This window comes from Lichenostomus cassidix, chromosome 2, assembly GCF_008360975.1.
Source record: "Lichenostomus cassidix isolate B80296 chromosome 2, HeHo_3.0, whole genome shotgun sequence".
NCBI classification, from domain to species: Eukaryota; Metazoa; Chordata; class Aves; order Passeriformes; family Meliphagidae; genus Lichenostomus; species Lichenostomus cassidix.
This window is the reverse complement of record NC_139482.1, coordinates 53,703,698-53,723,386: the sequence shown is the minus strand read 5'-3', so window position 1 is coordinate 53,723,386 and position 19,689 is coordinate 53,703,698. Positions and strand designations below refer to the sequence as shown.

General features: G+C 37.8%; 1 protein-coding gene across 2 annotated transcripts in view; it reads left to right on the top strand.

Moving 5' to 3' along the window:
• The window catches only part of POU6F2 (POU class 6 homeobox 2), a 293,372-nt gene that overhangs the window by 186,403 nt on the left and 87,280 nt on the right, over window positions 1-19,689 (top strand). For both annotated transcript variants that reach the window (XM_085051596.1, XM_085051597.1), the window contains exon 5: window positions 6,183-6,499. In XM_085051596.1, the coding sequence (XP_084907722.1) occupies window positions 6,183-6,499 (317 nt within the window). The remainder of the gene's footprint in view (window positions 1-6,182; window positions 6,500-19,689) is intronic.

The window sequence follows — 19,689 nt, the reverse complement described above, 5'->3', positions numbered from 1 at the left end:
CAAACTTGGCCGGCAGCATGTCCATCACCTTCAGAGCCATCAGAGATTGGCTCTGCTGGACTTGATGTAAAAACTTCCAGAACTTTCACTCAGGACACACAGGAGCCATCTCTGTGCCGCTCCCCACCCCTCAGGCACCTCCCCAGGTCTACCACAACAGCTTCTGAGGGGTCCAAATTTCTCCCAGATGTCAAAAATACTTTACTGATGTTTTGGGCCAATCAAAACCACCACACACAGAGACTTTGGCATTCAAACACTTACATTGTTGTCATACTATGTTTAATTGCCTGTCCTTGCCTGAGAGTCCCAAGACAAATCCTGATTGATCTCCTGTGTCTTGATAATACCCCGACTCCAGTTAATGTTTCAGCCATTTGTACAAAGGAGACGAAAGGTCCCATTTGAACTGAGAAAGCAAATGGCTAATTAAAGTCTAATTTCTCCAGCTTGTTCTTGCCTTTGGGCATTTTAAATAGGTTAATGCAATTTTTACAGTACACTCAGGGAACTTTACTCACAGAGTGTTGTCATAAACTAGAGGAAAATAGCCCCTAGATTATCTTAAAATGGGAATTATTCCAAATATACTTGTCCTGGTACTTAGTCAAGCTCTCTACCTTAGAACAACTTTTTCTTCTTCTTTTTTTTTTTTTTTCTTAAGATTTGAGTGGATTATTGTACATTTTAAGGTTTGGTGAGGAAGAAGATGTCAGATTTATTTAATGCAGTGGATCATTTTTCAGGGAAGTTCCAGTATTCATCAAAATGTAGAGACACCACAGGCACCATATAAATTATGACAGTTTTCTTCTTAATACTTCCTTTTTATTGCCTACATTCTTTAAAGTGAATTTAGTGCTCATGAAAGATGCTGGATATGACAACACTAGAAAGTGAAGTCCTCTGTTCATCTGCAGTATTGGTACGGAGGACTATTGGCAATGCAAGTTTCTCCCCATAACCCCATCTGTGTTCTGCAGCTGTAAACTTGAGGGATCACCTTTAGGAAGAAGAAGATGACTTGGTCCCCATACTCATTCTATCCTTAGCCTCTTTGCTGAAAGTGCAAATAAAGGCATCGATTGATGCCATTCAAGGCCATAGTCTTTTTGATCTTTTTCACTGGATGTTGTGAGACCATCAATTTATTCCTTTGACTATGTGGCAAACTTCTTCCAATGCAGGCAGGCTCTCTGTGGATATCTGTGTATGAATACAACTTCTATACATTTAGTACATCTTCTATAAGGTAGGAAACATTCAATAGCACCATTAAAGTGCAATGACTTTTGTTCCCTATATTGGCCTAGGCTGAATTTGAACCAGTGATTTTGAAATAATATGCTCTGTATCCCATTACTAATCTCTTCAGCCGTAAGTCCAACCCTTCAGGGATTTTTTTTTTTTTTTTTTTTTTTTTACTAAGAGGATGCTAAGATATTTAAAAGAATTCACATTTTACTCTCAAAAAGAAAATTTGAGCATATGGAAAAACACGGGTATTTGGCTAACCTACCCCTCATTACCCAGGAGGGAGAGAATGTAAATGCGGGTTTACATTAGATTGTTCAGTGTGTGTCTTCAATCTTTAGAAATCTGTTTCAAAGAAAGGCATAAACTCATTAGAAGAGAAACAACAGGGTGGAAAAAAAAGCGGGCCATGTCAGTTCAAACACAAGCCCAGATGCTTAAGTTAGTTACACTTTTCTGTTTAAGGCAGTGCAAATCCATTCTCCATTACTGGGAAGCGGAAAAGGCATTAAGCCTTTGAAATGGCAGGAGTCAAGTTCTGTGCTCAGTCAAATACGAAAAGGTTTAATGTATGATTTTCCTCTTTTTAGTCCATTGTACATTGTACCAAGGCGCTGAAGAAACAGCTATGCAATTATGTAAATAGGAGGATAGAAGCTAAAGTAGCACAATTGTTTGTAAGCTAAAATTGTTTCTTATTCCTCCTACCCCTCCTTCCTCTTTACACAGAAACAAACATGCACAAAACATTAATAAAATAAATCAGACATTATATGAAGCTTATCCACAAGAGCAAATTCTAGATATAATTTGAATCTCTGAATATTAATTTGATCTTCTGCCAAGCACTGTAGAGGTCTTAAGAATCTGAGTTTATATTGTGAAGGAGAGGTGAAAAAGGAGTTCTACTTGTAAATTGTTTTCATTATTATACAAACATTTGTGGCCCTAGTTATGTTCCTTGTATTTTGGAGAATCATGATTAAACTTTAAAATGTGTGTTTTAACTTTAAATATAACCAGGGATGTTCCCATACTTATGTCACAATATGTTAGCCAGAGGCACCAGAAAATTGCCACTGTTTTCAGTTAATATAATCAGGAATGGGAAATCAAGACAGAGCCTTTTCAGTTTGCCCACTAAGACAATGCTTCAGTTGTCCCCCCATCATGGATCAGGCTGATTCTTTCAACATGGTTGCATCAATGGTGAATTTTCCCCACCGTAATACTTGGCAGAAGGGCCTTTTCATTTCATTTCAGTTTTCTGTGCAGGTAGTCAGCAGAGGAATAGATCATGAAATGGATTACTCACATTTTGTGTGAATATTATAAATGCATGGCAACACTATGCCTAAAGTATCCCCCAAAGAAAGTCAAGGAGGAGTGTGTACCTTAGGTCATAACTTTGTGTAATCCACAAAGTACCCTGAGGTCTGTGACAAGTATTGCAGTAGATGACATAGATCAGGAAGTTTGTTATCACTGCCTCTTGACCATCGATTCACACTACTTAACTCCATGCCTCATATTCAATGTAAATGCTTTGATACTATGACTAAGTATAATCTGCTTAAAGTAGGATCATAAAACGTGATGATGTCATGAAAAGTCTGCTACAGTACTGCAGCAAGCAAGAAGTTCATTGAACCATAGGTTTTAAAACCCCTCTTGCCATTGCTTCTTCATAGATACTAGTTATATTTACTGTCTTCTTGGATACCTGGTATATATTCAACATGTACTTTTTTTAGGGAAAGTTGAAATATCAGAAAGCTCTTGTGGATTTCCTCACAGTTTTTCATAGTTCGCATGCATTTTTAGAGGGGTGTATCTTTTTGAAGTGATGTATTTATGTTGACGTTTTTAATCACAGAAAGAACTTTCTGCAATTCTTTGCAAGCCTTTTTAATTCTTGAATGCAATTGTGAAAATAGTATTTTTCACTAAAATATGTCAAAGTTTTACCCAGCTGTTAGCCAGTAAGTAATAAAAAAGATTCCTGTGAGGTAGGCAGTGCATGTTATCTTTTATACATGCAGACATAGCACTGTTGTACCACCTGAAATTCCATCAGGCTCCAAGTTCTGCAGAAAGTGACAAATGCTAGACAGGTATACGATTTATAATGGATGAGCTATGCAAGCAAGCTCCTGGGAGTTGGATTGGATTTGATTGCAAACCATAATATGACACAACCCCTGCTGTGGATAGTACACACATTGTGAGAGGCAGTTAAATCTGGCAGCACAAACACCGGACTGCAGGCATGATTCAGGGCCCTAAATCCACCTTCACAGTACACCTACTGTGTGGCTTTGAGAACACGTCTTCTGATCTAACAGTCCTTCTTCCAATTCCTTATCTGTTTGTTTAGCAACAGCATGTTAAGCAATCATACCTCACTAAGCCACTTCAATGCAATTTATAGCTCAGCATGATGATGGGCTTCAGAGAGGTTTTTAAAGGAATTACATGAAAACACAAGAAGGTATTTGAATAATTTTGTGCAGTTGCTGGCAATAAACTTGGAAACTTTTCCATGAAGTAACTATTCCCATCTATAAGATTTTTGTTCAGGGAGTATCTTCCACCCCAGCAAGAATGTTTTCATTTCCAGTACAAAAGTGAATGGTAGAAATATCAATCTTCCTGCATTCACCAACATTCAAGTATTAAGCAGTACTGAAAGCAAAACTTTTCTGGTCCGAGATGAGAAAGTTTTATCTCATCCTGTCCAATTGTGCACATAGAACATAAAATGGTCCCTCATTCCTCTCCATAAACCATGTGGATTAGAAGTTGTGCTTCTGTGCAATGTCATTTAATTAATTTTTACATTGGAGTCTGTGTATGCAGTAGGGGCCAGTTTGCAGTCTTGGTTCTGGTTTTCAGTGGTTCATCCAGTCTGCTAATCTATCATCTCAGGTGAAAAAATGGCCTGCAGGATAGAGAGAGCTGGTCTGCTGGTCTAGATTTCTTTTTTCCTCGTGGGAATGGGAAGGGTCTTTCTGCCTATGTGTACATACTTACAGACAGAATTGGTGAACGGTTTTCCTTAGAGATGATTCATGCTGCGAATCATTAATTCATCTATGCAGTTGCTTTCTGGTATATACACGTTTTTCATTCTCATATGCCTTAGATTGTATTTCCACCCACTACTCTGGTGACTTTGGGGCATATAGGTCCAAATTCTCATTGGTAAATTGATGGGAGTGTACCCTTGCTTCTCCAGGGTGATTTCTTTTGCATGAGATACCATGCATGTTTTTAATCTGATGGTCACTCTGCTTTATGTTGAAACACAGAACTACTGTGAGTAACTTTCCTGATAGAAATATATTGGTGTTACCAGTCCTCCTTCTTTGTATTGTATTATTGTATTGTATTATTCAGATTCTCTGTTGAAGTCACATATACATGGCTATAATTCTTGTTAAGGCATATTTCTAGTTTGACTCCTGCATCTGTCAAAAGAAAATTTAGAGCAGCTGTGAGTATGGGAATGGAGAGTCAACAACTCTTCCTATCAAGCCTTATACTTTTCCTTCATGCAGCTTTTTCTGGCTTACCCATTCTGCCTCATATTTCTCCATTTTCTTTTCTTTTTTGTTTTGCTCATTCCACTTTATGGCTCATTGATTTCATAAGTCGTACCAAGACCTCAGGTTCAGCCCCAGGGCATAGACATCTAGAAAGCTGAAATAGTTATGTTGGCATGAAAAGACAATGGAGATGACTTGGCTTTATCTGCCAGTCCACAGATAACTTGGTGAACAGAGTTTCTGGCCATGAAATCTGAGTACCATTTTAAAAATAACAAATTTAGTTTATTCCCAGTTTACTTTGGCTTCTGTGGATAGAAATTAGAATACAGGTGGTGCTGGCAAAGTAGTATACACAGTGAAAAATACTGTAGTTACCTTGCAAGCTGTTCCTCTTTGGATCCTATAGCTAATTCAACCCCTAAGATGTTGATTATCGTGCGTAAGGCTGGACACCCAGGTGACCTATTCAGGGCATAACCCCAGAAAGTATCAGGCTTTTGTGATGCTCTTGCTTCTGCTTAAAGCTATTCTTCCTTGGTGAGGTCCCTATGACACACTTTCTGTCTTCCTGAATTTAATGAATGCCCTAGTCAATTTTAAAGTGTCTCTGGAAAATAAAGTTTGCTCCTTTGTGCCAGCAGGTTGATGTCAGCCACGTACTTCCAAACATAAGGTTTGAAGCATATGCTAGCAAAACACAACGGACCTTTATTATCAGGAGTAAGTGAGCAGTGCAAGTTACAAGAAGGAATTTATAGCTTTTAAGTGTGAACTATAAAGAGCAGTTCGTATTTCAGAGACGCACACATTATATTGGATATTTTTTGCTACCCAGGCATTGCATGAGAAATTTCACAGCTGAATGTTTTATTTCCTGATACCTGCTGCATAATGACATGACAAAGCTTTTTCCAGAGTATCCCTTATTTTATGACTATGACTTTCTCCTCCTTTATAAAACAGCACCAGTTCATGTTATGAGTTCTTGCTATACTTACAGGTACAGTGACAACCTGTTCATCTCTTCTCTGTGCAGGTAATATTCCCACTGGCTTCACTGGTAAGCTTGTCTGAGCAAAGAATTCTTGTCTGCTCTGACCCCCATCCTGTGGGTAGACCTCTAGCCCTTTCAAAGGTTTGCATTCATTGCCTCCAATGAAGTCTGTCTCTTTACCACAGAATTAATTATACAGGCAGAACCACAGACTATTATTGATGGGAACAACTTTCTGCCACATCCTGAAGTCTAGGGCCAGCTGTCCTCAGTAAACAGTGTGTCCCTCAAAGTAACAGAACCAGAATTTTATCCAGAATATCTTTAACATAGTAGGTGTTACTGAAACTTGCATAACTCCCTTCTGTCTCTTCAATTCACAGCTACCTCATCCCTGAACTCCCAGCTACAACAGCTTCAGCATCTTCAGCAGCTCCAGCATCAACAGCAGCAGCAGCAGCAGCAGCAGCAGCAGCAAAGCCATCAGCAGCAAGCTCAGCAGGCACAGACTCCACAGCCACCCCAGCAGACCCAGCAATCACAGCCACAGCCATCAGCACCACCGCAGCAGAACCAAACACAGTCCCAGAGCCAGAGCCAACTGCCTCCAGCCCCACAGTCCTCCAACTCCCCTCAGAAATCCAGCCAGTCACCAGGGCATGGCCTTCCTTCTCCTCTTACTTCACCAAATCCGCTGCAGGTAGGATGCTACACACAAATCTGTAATGGTCTAAAAACAGCAAGTGCACTCTCAGTCACTGTAAGGGTTAATCAAGTGAAGGTTTTCCCTTCTGACCACACAGGCTGAGAAATTCCACCTTGTATTACTTAATCCTTACAGACCTTCAGTTTAGACAGCTAAAAGGCCTGATAAACCAGCAAAGCATACCTAATGATGGTTCTAGGATGCTGCTTCCTGAGGATTACATGTCATTTGCTTTGAAAGCCCGTATTGTAAAACATATAGAAAACTCTCTGACTTTTCTCCACAGTTTCATCATGAGATATTCACAAATTACATTTGCCCAGCAGTTACCCTTTATGATAACTTAAGAGAACAATATTAGCTGTTCATTAGCAGATGATCCTGACTGTCAGCTTCTGCTGGTGGACATGTGCAAGGGATGAGTGGGTTACCCCTCGTCTTGAAATTACAGCCCTAATTTTTGTGCTGCTAAGAATCCAATATTTCTGCTAAAATTCTCAGTATAGATTTCAAAGCTAAGGATGCCAGTTAATGGCATTCATAGATGCTCGCTCTTATAGCAATGACATGGCTATTCTTTAATAGACCAACAGCTACCGCATCCATAATGATGCTCATGATCCATCTCAGAAATCCTGGTCAAAAACAGAAGAGCTCTGATCCAGTGGTCCTATGCTCTTAGAGTTGGCGTAGATGTGTCGTGCTACATTCACATTGTGCAAGAACAGCTTTGACTGTACCCAGAAGTAGTGTGATTCTGAACACCTGGGTAGTCTGTGAAGTGATTGGAGTCTCCTTCATTAGGCAGTGGATCTACACTTAGAAACCAGAAAAGTCTCTTATAAACTTTAATCTCTAAATTTTGAGACACCACTTAAAATATTTTATCCACACTGATGGATTTGGATCCATTTCCACATGAAATAAATCTGCATTATCTTAATAATTAAACAATCCTTTTTAGATAATTAAGAGAATTGGTTTACAAGAAGCTTTTCTTGCATGTGGCCAGTTAAACCTGAATTAATCTGAGCTTCAACTAAATTGTGTCAAATCTGATTTTTTTTAATGGTTTAGATAATAGACTTAAAAGTCCACAAGAGATGTGTCCTTGGTTGCTGAACTTTTCCTTTTACTAGAGAGTAATGTTTCTAAAGCTTCTTCTCTGTATTGTCTTAAGGACTACTTATGCATCACTTAATGCCCAATCTATCATGTTGGTGAGTGCTTTGGGGCTCTTTTGTATGCAGATTATTGACATACAGAGACATGAATATTTTCAGGGGAGCTTCTGTTACATTCTATTGTCTTGGTACAACTGTAATGTATGCACACCGACTGTATACACTATATGTTGCTAAAACTGCCTGCTAAATATTGTATTTCAAAAGTCATTAAGTTTTACAAACAAAACAAATGCACACATAAATTAGAGCTGGAGTAGGGAGGAAGTGGGTTTATCTCAGACAACATGCCCCAAGAGTGTTGTACTAACATTGAATCTGAGGTCTTAACTCTCATATAGCTTTTGGTTCCTATGTAAATCTCACTGAGTCTGAGTATTTCCAGTCTCATCTGTGATCTACAGGCAATTTCCACTCCCTGGGTTACCTCTCACTTGCAGAAGTACAATAAAAGTACATAAAACCTTTCCTGATAGGTGCCAATGACAATGTTTCTACGTAGATACCTTGGCATATCTCTCTCTTATGCTCACAACTACCTTTCTTAGGGCAGCCTAGATGTGGCAGCCTGGATGTGGCAGCCTGGATGTGGCAGACTCAGCAGATATGAAAGAAGGGAACCAAGCTGAACTGAGGAACTGAGGTGTTCCTAGTTCAAACACTGTCCTTTAAAGTTTTAGGAATTGGGATTACACTTAATGAAAGACAGCAGTGTGAGAGGTCTGGTATTGCCCCTGGGCTGAGCTCAGCCAGTGCTACCAAGCCAGCTGCATGACTGGGACGCTTTCAGAACAGCAGTGAAGGAATTAGAAGTCATTAGGTGTCAGTTCTGGCTCAGCATTAAAGACTTGCTAATAAATTGTGGGATAAGTATTTTTAATGTTCTTTCCTCTCTGATCCTCACCATTTAAATAGCCATGAAACCCAAAGTTTGTTCACAGATATAAATACACTGCGTACTGCCAATCAGAAGAGAAGCCAGAATTCAGTACACTACTTCAGCCCTTGCCTTAAGTGCTGTCTGTAGGGTCATTACTTTGGCCTTCTAGCCATCTCTACAGCATTTCTACAGCAAGCATAATACTGCTCAAGCTTCCCTAGAATTAATTAAAACTTGAAGCATGCTCTGTCACATTGCCAAGAAAGCTGAGACACTTTAACATGCAAACAAGTGACACTCAGAAAGATTTCCAGAGGAACTGAGGTTGCACTTTGTGTATGGTTGTTTGGGCACTTTTCTAAATCAGAGCAGTGGTAATATCTGCTCCATGAAATTTGTCTTTCCATTCTAAATCCTGCAGAGAAAGGCTGCTTTTCCCTTGTACATCCATCTTGACTGGACGTGAAATTATTTTCTTTCACACAGGCAGTTAAAAAAAAAAAAAAAACGGAAGGAGCACACATTTGGCAGCAGTTCCTCATAATAGCTGCTTAAGATGTGGATTTTTTAAAATGTTCAATGCTCCAACTTGAAAAACAACCTAAAACATAATTCAGAGGTATTATGGCCTCTAGGGTAATGTTCTTTATGAACTAGAGTGAAATGGATTTTGTTCAAAGAATATTAAGGGAATAAAGAACAACTAAGTTAAAGTTTGACAGCTAAAATTTCATTTCTGAATTCTTGATTTTTTTCATGTGGGCTTTATCCTCTTACATTATTCAGGATCTGTCTGAAAGATATTAGTTTAAAAAAACACAACCTCAAAAAATTGTCATGGAAAGTCAGTAATTCAGGAGTATGATTGTGTTTGTTTCAAAAAACTGAAGGATAACAGCAATTATATCTCAAAATGTACAGATGCTGTCATGTCCTTCAGAAGGCAAATTAAATGAAAGTGACTTGCTTAGGTGTACCTGAGTGAGGTACTTTGCTAGCTGATCAGAAATTAATACTGCCAGTGCAATGTACACTAGCTAAAATTCTCAGAATTATTCTTGTCAGATTATTCTGTTATACTCTGCTCTAATTTTATCACTATTCTTTAAATGATTCAGTGGGCTGGATTGTAGTTACAAAACTATTTCTATGGGGTCTTTTAATGATTGTGTAGAAAGACGTTAAACCTCACTTTAGGTTCCAGGACCTGCATTCTTTGCTAACATTAGTGATAATGCTCCAGATTTACACTGGTAAAAGCAAATCACTGCATAACCAGGGTCATTGCTAATTTGCAATAGACAACAACCAGAGAAGAATATTTTAAAGCTGAGCTCTCTTTCAGGAAGTGGTGGGTAAGGCAGCAGGTGGAAGATTTTCATCCCCCCATTCTAAGATTGTGAAATTCCTCATAAAGATAATCATAGTCTGATGTTTATTTTCATTGTGTCAATTGACTGAGACAAAGGAACCCAGAGGTAAAAGACAACCTATCTCAGGTTTTAATTTGAGGACTTCAAAACCTTTACTTCAGGGAAAATACACCTCTCCAAATACGCTTATCCTGTGAATGTTTGGTGGTATTATACAGCAAAACATAGGGCTTCTTGAATGATCAGCATGTGGCAACTTCAAAGGATAGTTACCATGTCTTGCAGAGTTTCCATTCAATTAAAATTTTGTAGTCATAAGAACTTGATTATATGCTATAGTAAATTAGGTGAGCATAGAACTAAGTAGCTAATTATTCTGCTTCACTACCAGAATAAGGCGCTTTTTATCAGCAACATTTATTTAGCTGGCTCAAAAAAAAAAAAAAGGTTAGCTTCTGGTGCTGACACTCACTGTATATTTTAGAGATGTGGATAAGATGAATGTACACATAACCAAACCTGCAAAGAGAGAACTACACTGTAGGAATAGAAGAATTCACAATGATTTCTACTGTTCTGTTTGTGTGTGAATAGGAACAGACAAACAGGAAATCCCCCAGAGGTTTTCTTACTGTAAAATTATTCTGACCATTTTCAGAACTCTTTCCTAGATTCCCTTTTGTCATAGAAGTCTACCTACAATAACTGCAGCTGATGGAAGATGATGAGTGAGAAAAAAATGACAATAAAAATAGGGAAGAAGGGAAGTGAGATGACAACAGCACAAAAATGTCCCAAGTAATAGCAAACTCTAGGATACCAAAACCAGAACCTCCTTCAGATTAAATTTTCATACTAATCTTAAATAATGTATTTGGAAACTCAACACTTTTAAAATAAAGGAAGAAAGAAAAGCAGAAAGGCTGAAATACTCAGCTGCAAATGAGGGGGAATATGTACACAGATGTCTGAGGCTCCAATAGTCACAAAAAACAAACTGCCCCTTCCCTTTCCTGCCAGCCTCATTCACTGGTTAGCTTCTCATTAAGAAAAAGTCAGCTTTGAAGAAATCTCAATGTTTACTGAGACTTTGACATATTTACATATCTTTAAGATACAGAAGTTACAACCAAGTCTCTGTTGGTTTGGTAAAGGCCAATTTTTCAAGGCCTATACTTGTAGGCTGTCTTTATGATTGTGTTCACATCCAAGACCTGTTGTATATTTTTCTCATGCTTATTGAATCCTGAGATCAAGAAAATTTGATGGAGATTATGACACCAGCAATCCCACTGAGTTTGGTGGGTTTTTTTCTTTTGCTAAAATTATCTAGCCTTCTTCTGCATAAGGTACTGTGCAATGTATGCACGATTGAATCTGTTCCCGAGTTACTCAGTAATCAAATTGACAACTATTTTATAAATGGTGAGTAAATGCAGTGCTTTGAATCCATTGTCCAAAATCTCCTAATTTTTGGTATCGACAAGGAGTGATATAATCCACATCACAAGGCGACAGGTGAGATAAACAAGTACAGAAGACATTTTTTCAAGAAGGTTCAAGCCCATCACCTGGTGAAAGTGAGCCAGTTGAAGTGTTGACCTTAGTGGATCTCCAGGAGTGCTGGCAACACCTAGACCTCAGCTCAAAACTGATGGCATGGAAAGTGCCCTGCAGTCAGCTAAATTGAGTTTGGTGATCTGTTGAGAATATCTTGCTTATTTCATCCCCTGTTTATGTCAAACAGAAAGATTTGAACACCTTGTTCTACTGACAGTTTTGGATTTCTATGGGTTCCTATAGTATTGTAAAGATTTTTGCGGGTTGGTAAAGGAGATGTCATGGGCAAAACAAGCAAGTATTTGTGTAAAAATTTCCACTAGCTAGGAAGTCATAGTACTCATGTACCACACGCATACACATGGTTATTACCCATCAAAAATACCGTTCTGATTCAGGCACTCTCCTTTTGGTTTTGTGCTCTTCTTTTTGCCATTGAGAAATTGTTGGGTTTGAGTTTCAGTGCCTCCAGGGCCTCCTTTCTTCTTTTACCTCTTACTTCTTCTGACACTTCCTGGTCATACTCATCCTTTCTGGGTCTTCCACCATCTGGGCTGTTCTGATATGGCAGCATGGCAGTTTGCCCTGGCTGGACATTCAGGACTCTCTGCATTGTGTTGTATCCCGGCGCTGATGCTCAGTACAGAGACATGCCAGCTTGTTTTGTGCTACGGCTAGATTTTTTGAGGGCTGCTAGTCTGCTCTATGTCTCCCTAGAGATTCATGGGTGTTATTTCCACAGAAAAGCTGGTTTCAGTTGTGTGTAAGACTTGCTTCTATCCACGCAGTGAACAGAGTTCCAGATCTTCTCCTCAGCAGTCTTCCTTCTCCCAGAAGTTCACTGCTTTTTGGGGCCTTTAAAGCATTGGGACTCCCTGCTCTAAAGCTGTTTAATATTGCATTTTAACAGAACAGAGGTGTTTAAACATTCTCAAACAGACTTCATAAGCAAGTCTTCCCATTTCCTGAGGAAACCTTCTCTCAGGTGGAGCACTGGCTGTCTGGTCCATCTAAATATACTCTGCAGCTGTTGCTATTTTCAGAAATATGAGGAGGACTGGTATCTGACTCACATTTAAAGCAAAGGAAATTAATCTTCTAGCAAAACAACTGGCATTATTAGCACCCAAGGGGCAGATGCTGAGGCTAATAACAGAAAGCATTTGTAGAGAAATCTCTGAAGGAGAGGAAAGTGGAACTGTTTGCCCAGCAAACAGCTTGCTGTAGCTCCTGAAATGGGAGCATTTAATAAACTCCCTAAAGTAGCTGAAGTATTTAATAAATGGGAAAATAAATAAATAACATTGTCCCAGAACAAATTTGGGAAAGGATACATATCCCATAAGGTCTTGTATTTCCAAAACCTCTCTAGGCAGAGAGTAGGACCCTCAAGGATCTCCAGGACAGAAAAAGTTGACACAGGCCCTCAGATATTCTTATTAATCCAGGGAACCTGTTCTGTTAGCATTCATTTCTCTAAATTTATTTTTTCACCCATATTTCCAATTTTTTTTAAGAAAGTAGAGAATACCCTAAAGCATTCATTTTCCCCTATTTTTCATATCCCCCATCTCTTTGTCTTTGAAGAAAAAAATTGCAAGTCATCACAGGTTTCTAGTTCTGCAAGAAAAAATGTTTCTAATTGGAAGCAAGTGGACCAAGCGAACATTGAGAACCTAGTGGGCTTGGGACTTGTTGAATCTGAGGAGCAATATTCTGTAATTGGTATAGCCGTGATGTTATATCATTAAGGCTCATTATGCAAAAAAGCACATAAAAGAGGTCGCTCAGCTCCTAGATACTGCTAGTGGAAAAAAAAATAGAAAAAAAAGAAAAAAAAAGAAAAAAAATAAAGAAGCCATTCTAGACTGTGTTTTAAATTTTAAAATTAAGCCTTTTCTCAGCAGTATTGATGAGATCTATCCAAGTGTCCACTTGTGCATTCTGTTGGTGGTTTTAGCAGATGCAGGTGTTTAAAAAAGGTAATACTTTCTCTTTTTTATTGGTAGCCAGAATGTTTTGAGAGAGTAACTAAGCACAGGCCTGGAGATTATGAAATTTGCTTAAGTGTTAATGGGTTGATTGCTGAGTTACAGTCTGTCGTCTTTACTGGAAATTGATTGACTAGTGCTGCAGGTCTTCACACTTGACGCTCGGATTTGACTCGAAAATTCTGCCAAGTCTTTTTACTCTGAAATTTATCTTAATTAGATCTGAAAGACCTGCCACAGCAGAATAGTCACACCGATTAAAATGAAAAACAGGAGAAATTACTGATCAAATTAATCATAATGTCGGGTTACAGCTGTAGGTCTGATGTAATTTGCCACTCCAGTGAGTTACATCGGCCCAGGCATAGGAAAGAGAGCTGGTTTTACGCTGATCCGTAACACCAGGCAGCTTCAGGCAGCCCATCAGGATGCTTGTTCCATTCATTCTCTTGGCTTATTCTGACCTTAGAGCTGCAACTAGAAACAATTTAGGCAAAAGAAAAAATATCCTTTTATCGAAGGAGTTACACTGGAAGCATGAGCTTTCCAAATCCTTCCTTTTTTCATTTTTGCCTTTCTCCACCAATCTTCTACTTTTGTTTGAAGTAATTAACAATTAATTATGTGGAGACTGGAAAATTAATAAGTCAGAGGTTACCACCTCAGACAGAGTCAGAAAATATGTCTTTCTAACAACTCCTTGTGGGTTAGGATATGAGTAAATTAGAATCATTTGAACAAATGGGCATTAGCAGTACATGTCCTTCCTAGCAAGTAGGAAATCAACGAGACTTCATATTTTGTAGATATGATAATCCTAAAATTTATTTTTTAGTTTTGTACTTATCATATATTATATTCTCTTATGTATTATAACATTTTTTTAAATATATAAATCACCATTTGAATCCATGTTAATAGGTGATGGGTTGTGAGTCTTAAGGGGCCCCAGCATAACATTTTCATCTGGAAGAGAAGCCTTCTACAATTCTCCTGCTATATGTTCCTAAAGATATTTAGGGTAACTTGTCTTGTAGCACCACTGTATTTTTTGCTCCTGATCCAGGACAAAGTCAAGAAATGAAGAAGTTTGCCACCAGCTGAGAAAGAAAATGAAGTAAATGAAAGAGTGCATGAAAGGATAGATGGGCACTATGAGTCCCAGAAAAAAACCCCAGTCGTACGTCTGAAATACACACAATTTTTATTTTGATACCATAATAACTTAAACTGCTCAGGAATTTTCCAAGTGGTTTTTCTTTTCCAACAATTATGCAATTCTATAAAGTTACTTTCTCCCCTGCCCAAAATTTCATTTTCATTTTCTATTTTAGGTCTGGTAATTTTAAAAAAGTAAGGATACCTTTTGTTTAAAATCAGCTTAACATGTACATAAAAAATTATTATACTGAATTGCCAAAAAAATATTGGCTTAACAAAAGAAATTGAAAATATTTTAATTCATGGTGATCATTTGAAATCTGCTAGAATACTTAATAATTTTCAAATGCAAGGGTTTTTTTTTCTGAGAGATTTTAATATTCCATTTTTCAGCTTCATTTGCATCAGAAATTGCATTATAAATTAGGATAATTTCAGATAATTTCCCACAGGACAGGGACTTGACTTATTTCAGATAGCTTAGACATGACCTAATATACTGTAAGGATTCCAGTTGGATAACCAAGTTAGGTTATGTTTGTGAAAGAGACTGGAAGGCAAAGCTGAATTTCCAGAAGATAAAAATTGACATATAGAAACAGCACATCATATATTGCTAGGATTATACTTTTACTAAAGGAATGATGATGTTGCATTTTGGTTCTTAAAGGAGATGAGATTCTTTAAAGCAGCAATCACCTCTGCAATGTCTTTTTATAACTATTAAGAAATATTTACATGCTTGTAAAAAGCATTGGGGAAGCACTCAGATTTGGGAGGATCCCAGTCTTTTAGCAAAAATACTGATGCTGTAAAGAAAATGCTAAAATATAGGCTCAGTCACATTACAGAAGGACGCTGTTTGCTAGAGATGGCCAATAAATTGGTATCAGAAGATGACTCTGAATGAATGTGATAATAAATGATATAAAAATTGTTAGTTGCTAATGCTCCCATGTTTTTTCATCATAGTAACATTATAAGTCTGTTTTCAACCTGCTAGAGAACCAAACCCAGCTGGAGTGCTGTCTTTGTGTCTTACTGTTCTTGACCGATTTTGGGTCTCCTTGTGGACTGGTGGCTGCCGCTGGAACAGGACAGAAAATGGTAGAGGGCTGATCTCCTCTTGACCTTTTTCCAGGAACTTGGGGACACCTCACAGAGTGACAAGTAGAGCTGCCAGTGTCAGTGCTCCATGGACTATGGAGCAGGTGGGGCAGATGATAAGGACTAGAGCTGTACTGGGATCAAGATCTGGGAAGGGGCAAGTAAGGAGAGTCAGTGTCATTCCCAGGATTCATCTGAAGGTGCAGTTTCTATCACCTGATCTTAGGGAAGAAAAGGAAAATGTTGGGAGGAGGAGAAGGGAGGAAGAAAAGTCTTTGTTACTCACAGTGCTTTTATTCTTACTGATCTTTTCTACCAGGAAAGAAAGAAAAAAACCCAAAAAACAATATTGGCATTATGAAAGGCTGAAATTTTATCACTGATTACCATTCTGGAATAAGATGCTGTTTGCATTTCCATCCTACCCCTGTCTGCAACTTTTCACTTTATAACAAGACGTAACTCCACTATGAGGGAAGTTGGCAGAAGGTTTCTTACAGCACTCAAATAAGACAGGAGCAAGCTCAACATGCCATGATGAAGGTTTCCTGCTCTTCTCCCTCCCCAGCTTTATAGAATTGCAGCTGCTTTGTTTGGTTTGTTTAGCTGTCTTCTGTCTCTGAAACATGTTCTCCATGCAATCAAAACGTGTCTGACAGAATTTTCAGTTCATGTAAAACAAATATAAAAATAAACAGATCTTGAGAAAACCAAGCCATTCTAAAAATCCTTGATGTTTTCCCCATAGACATTCAAAGAGTATGTCTAGGGGGAAATCACTGGTACTTCAAATGTAAAAGCAGGTATAGAGATAACATATGTCAGTCCTGTAGACCCAGACTTGGCAGTCCATGCTCTCAGGAGTGAAAATTGCAGGAAAAGAAGGGGAGAGAATTTTTTTATTGCCATATAAAATCTGCATATTTAGCTCTTATCAACAAATTATGCCTTTGCTTACTGAATTCAGCTTTGACAAATAATTTGCATCAGGAAGCAAAGTGCTTTAGTAAATATGTTGTTGGACTCAGGAGCATGAAACTGCAGTCCCAGGTCTGTCACTGCCTGGGATGTCACTTCTCCTCTCTGTTCCTTTGTGGATTCTCCCACCATTGTTTGATCACTTTATACTGAAAACCTTTACAGTTTTTTGGTATAATGCAATGAGACCTTGATCTTGCATTGGGCTTCTAGGTACTGCTGCAACACTAATACTACAAAAGCAAGGAATATTCAAAGGAGGAATCGCATAGCCCCTGTCACTCTCTTGCTGAATTCAGAGTAGTACTGCTGTTGACTTCAGAGGATGCAGAATTGGTATCCATTTTGTTTTCAAGTATATTGAATATTTTGAAGTTTCTGTCAGCTGCTCACTGTGCTGTCAAATGCACTAATGAAAGGTTTTCCTAAAGTTAATTTTCCTATTCGTAATACAATAACCAAATTTGCTTTAACACTTGAAAAAATCCATCCATACTAAAGAGAATCAGTTTGCTTAATCCTAAAATTAAAGGTTATTGCATGCAAGAGAAAATAATTACATGCTCAAAGTATGGAAAAAAGAAAACTTTTTTAATATGTAGGTATTTGTATAATTAAAGACTAATCAAGCATGAAGGCTGCTGACTAAACCAGAAAATGAGATTGTTGGCAAGCAATATTGTAATGTAAATGCCATTTTTGTTTAAGTACTAAGGAGCTGGAGGAATGATATCCTGAACAAATTAAAAGCAAACAGCATTGATAATAAATATTTATCAGATTTCAAATGAAACACACAGAGATTTTTATATTTTACATGCAAAATATATTGGCATTGAAGTATTCAGTCAGTTTTCAAATGTTTGTTCACATCTTCACTTTAAAATGTTGAGAACAAGAACTCACTAGTGATAGAAACAGCTTTAAAACTCAGGCTTGATCTGTAGCAACATCAGTAATGTGTAGGCAATGAAAAACAGCTAAGAGGTGCTAATGCAGTTAACTGCAGATGCATAAGAACAACTCCTGGGGCTCAACAGCCAGAATTTGAATGGCCTGTATGTCTGTTTTACTCTCTTTTTCTTTTTTTTCAAAATGTTCACATTACTTTTTCAAAAACAGAGGAAAGCTTCTGAAGTTTAAATCCATGCCATGAAACAAATATATAGTAAAGTATTTATGGAGGGCTTATGTATATACAGAAATTAACCCAACATAACTGCCATTTTGTTGTAGAGGACTGATTTAATTAAAGGTCTATATTGTCATGGGGCAGTGTTTAAATTTGTGATAAACTATTGCACTGGTTAAATATGCTTATCATACACATTTGTGTTATGTTATTGTAATCTTAATCATGTTTAGAAGTGGATATAAAGATATTTGGCTACATCAAGGGTTGAGAAGAATGAGGAAATGCTAGAATATGGAATGTGTTCCTTTTCCCATTCATTTCCTTTTCATTACTCTGTTCCCAGAGTTGGTACTACTCAGCATGCTGAGGTCCAACAGAAACCAACTCTTAATCAAGTCTGATCATACAATAGTTTAAGTAAATTTAAAACATCCTTTGAAATCTGTGAAAAGAGGCTTAAACCCAGTGATTATGACAGTAAGTGAATGAATACCTTTGCTTTAGTACATGTGCTGTGGGCCATTGCATCCTTTGTGTTGATGGGTACCTCCTGTTGTTTTCTCACACATTTACTTTTTGGAATAATTGTCATCTCACTTGATTATGACTGAGAGATATAATAGTATGTCACTGACAGAGATATTGAGGGAAAGTGACAAAAGGGATTTTTGAATGTAAGGCTGCCTACAATGTGATCTAATTTTTCCTATCCTAGTATAATTATATTCTATTTGCCTTTGGACTACAGGAGTGTAGACAAGTTAAAATTAAATAATACCATGAAAATGTCTAATGCTAGTCTCTTGAATAAGCACTGATTTAATTTTCAGAAGGTCTGAGTCACTACCATTGATATGAACTCTGGAAATTATTACTTAGCCCTCAAAGGAATAAAGATACATTTTTCAGACTCTGGACCTCTTAGAAAGGCCTTGCTCCTGTCTATAGGTTTAATCACAGGAAACTGACAATTTGCAAATGCCAAAATTCAGACTAAGCTCAGCTCAAACCAGCCTGGTTCATGCATATCCTGTATTTATCTGAGTTACTGATCTCTTAAACGTATAACTTCATAGATGGGCATATTAATATATCAGCATGAAGGAACTTCATCATAAGTATTTTGTAAGTCCTGCAAGCAATTCATATTTACATTAGTTTAATGATGCTAAGGATTATGTTGGTAAAAACACACTAAGGAAAATATTAGGAAAAGTACAAAACTTTGTGTGTAGACAGCCAGTCTACAGTGGTCCAACAAGAGGAAAGTGGAAGAGGCAGTAAAGCACATTTAGATCAAAGCTATGCAATTGATGGTCTGTGAGCCAGCTCTGACCCATAGGAAGTTTCCATCAAGACACCAGGTGAGCAACTAAAAGAAAAAGAAAAGGCTTTGAAGGCGCCTGTACATTTGCTGTGCCCTGGGGTATGCCATTGCTTGTGTGTCATAAGAGCAGCCCAAATACCTAAGAGAGGTGGGCAGGTAAAAAATCTGCCTTTTAATTGTTTGTTTGTTTTTCATACATAGCTAGCTGAAGCATAGTAACAACTTTTAGGTTGCCTTTTAGCAAAGGAGCCTCATTCTTTTCTTCTACAGACATAACTGTGTCTCCCAAAAATTAGCCATCCTGTCAAGCAGGTGATAATTCCTTTTTTGTTTGCTTATTTTCTAATGTGGTGTTGTATAAAGTGTAAGTTACAAGAACGGTTTACCTGTTATTTCTAGAAGGGACATTGCTACAGTTTTCTGAGGAAAACATGGGAAGCTATAAATTATTTAAAGGCTGAAACAAACACTTTCACAAATCATTAAAT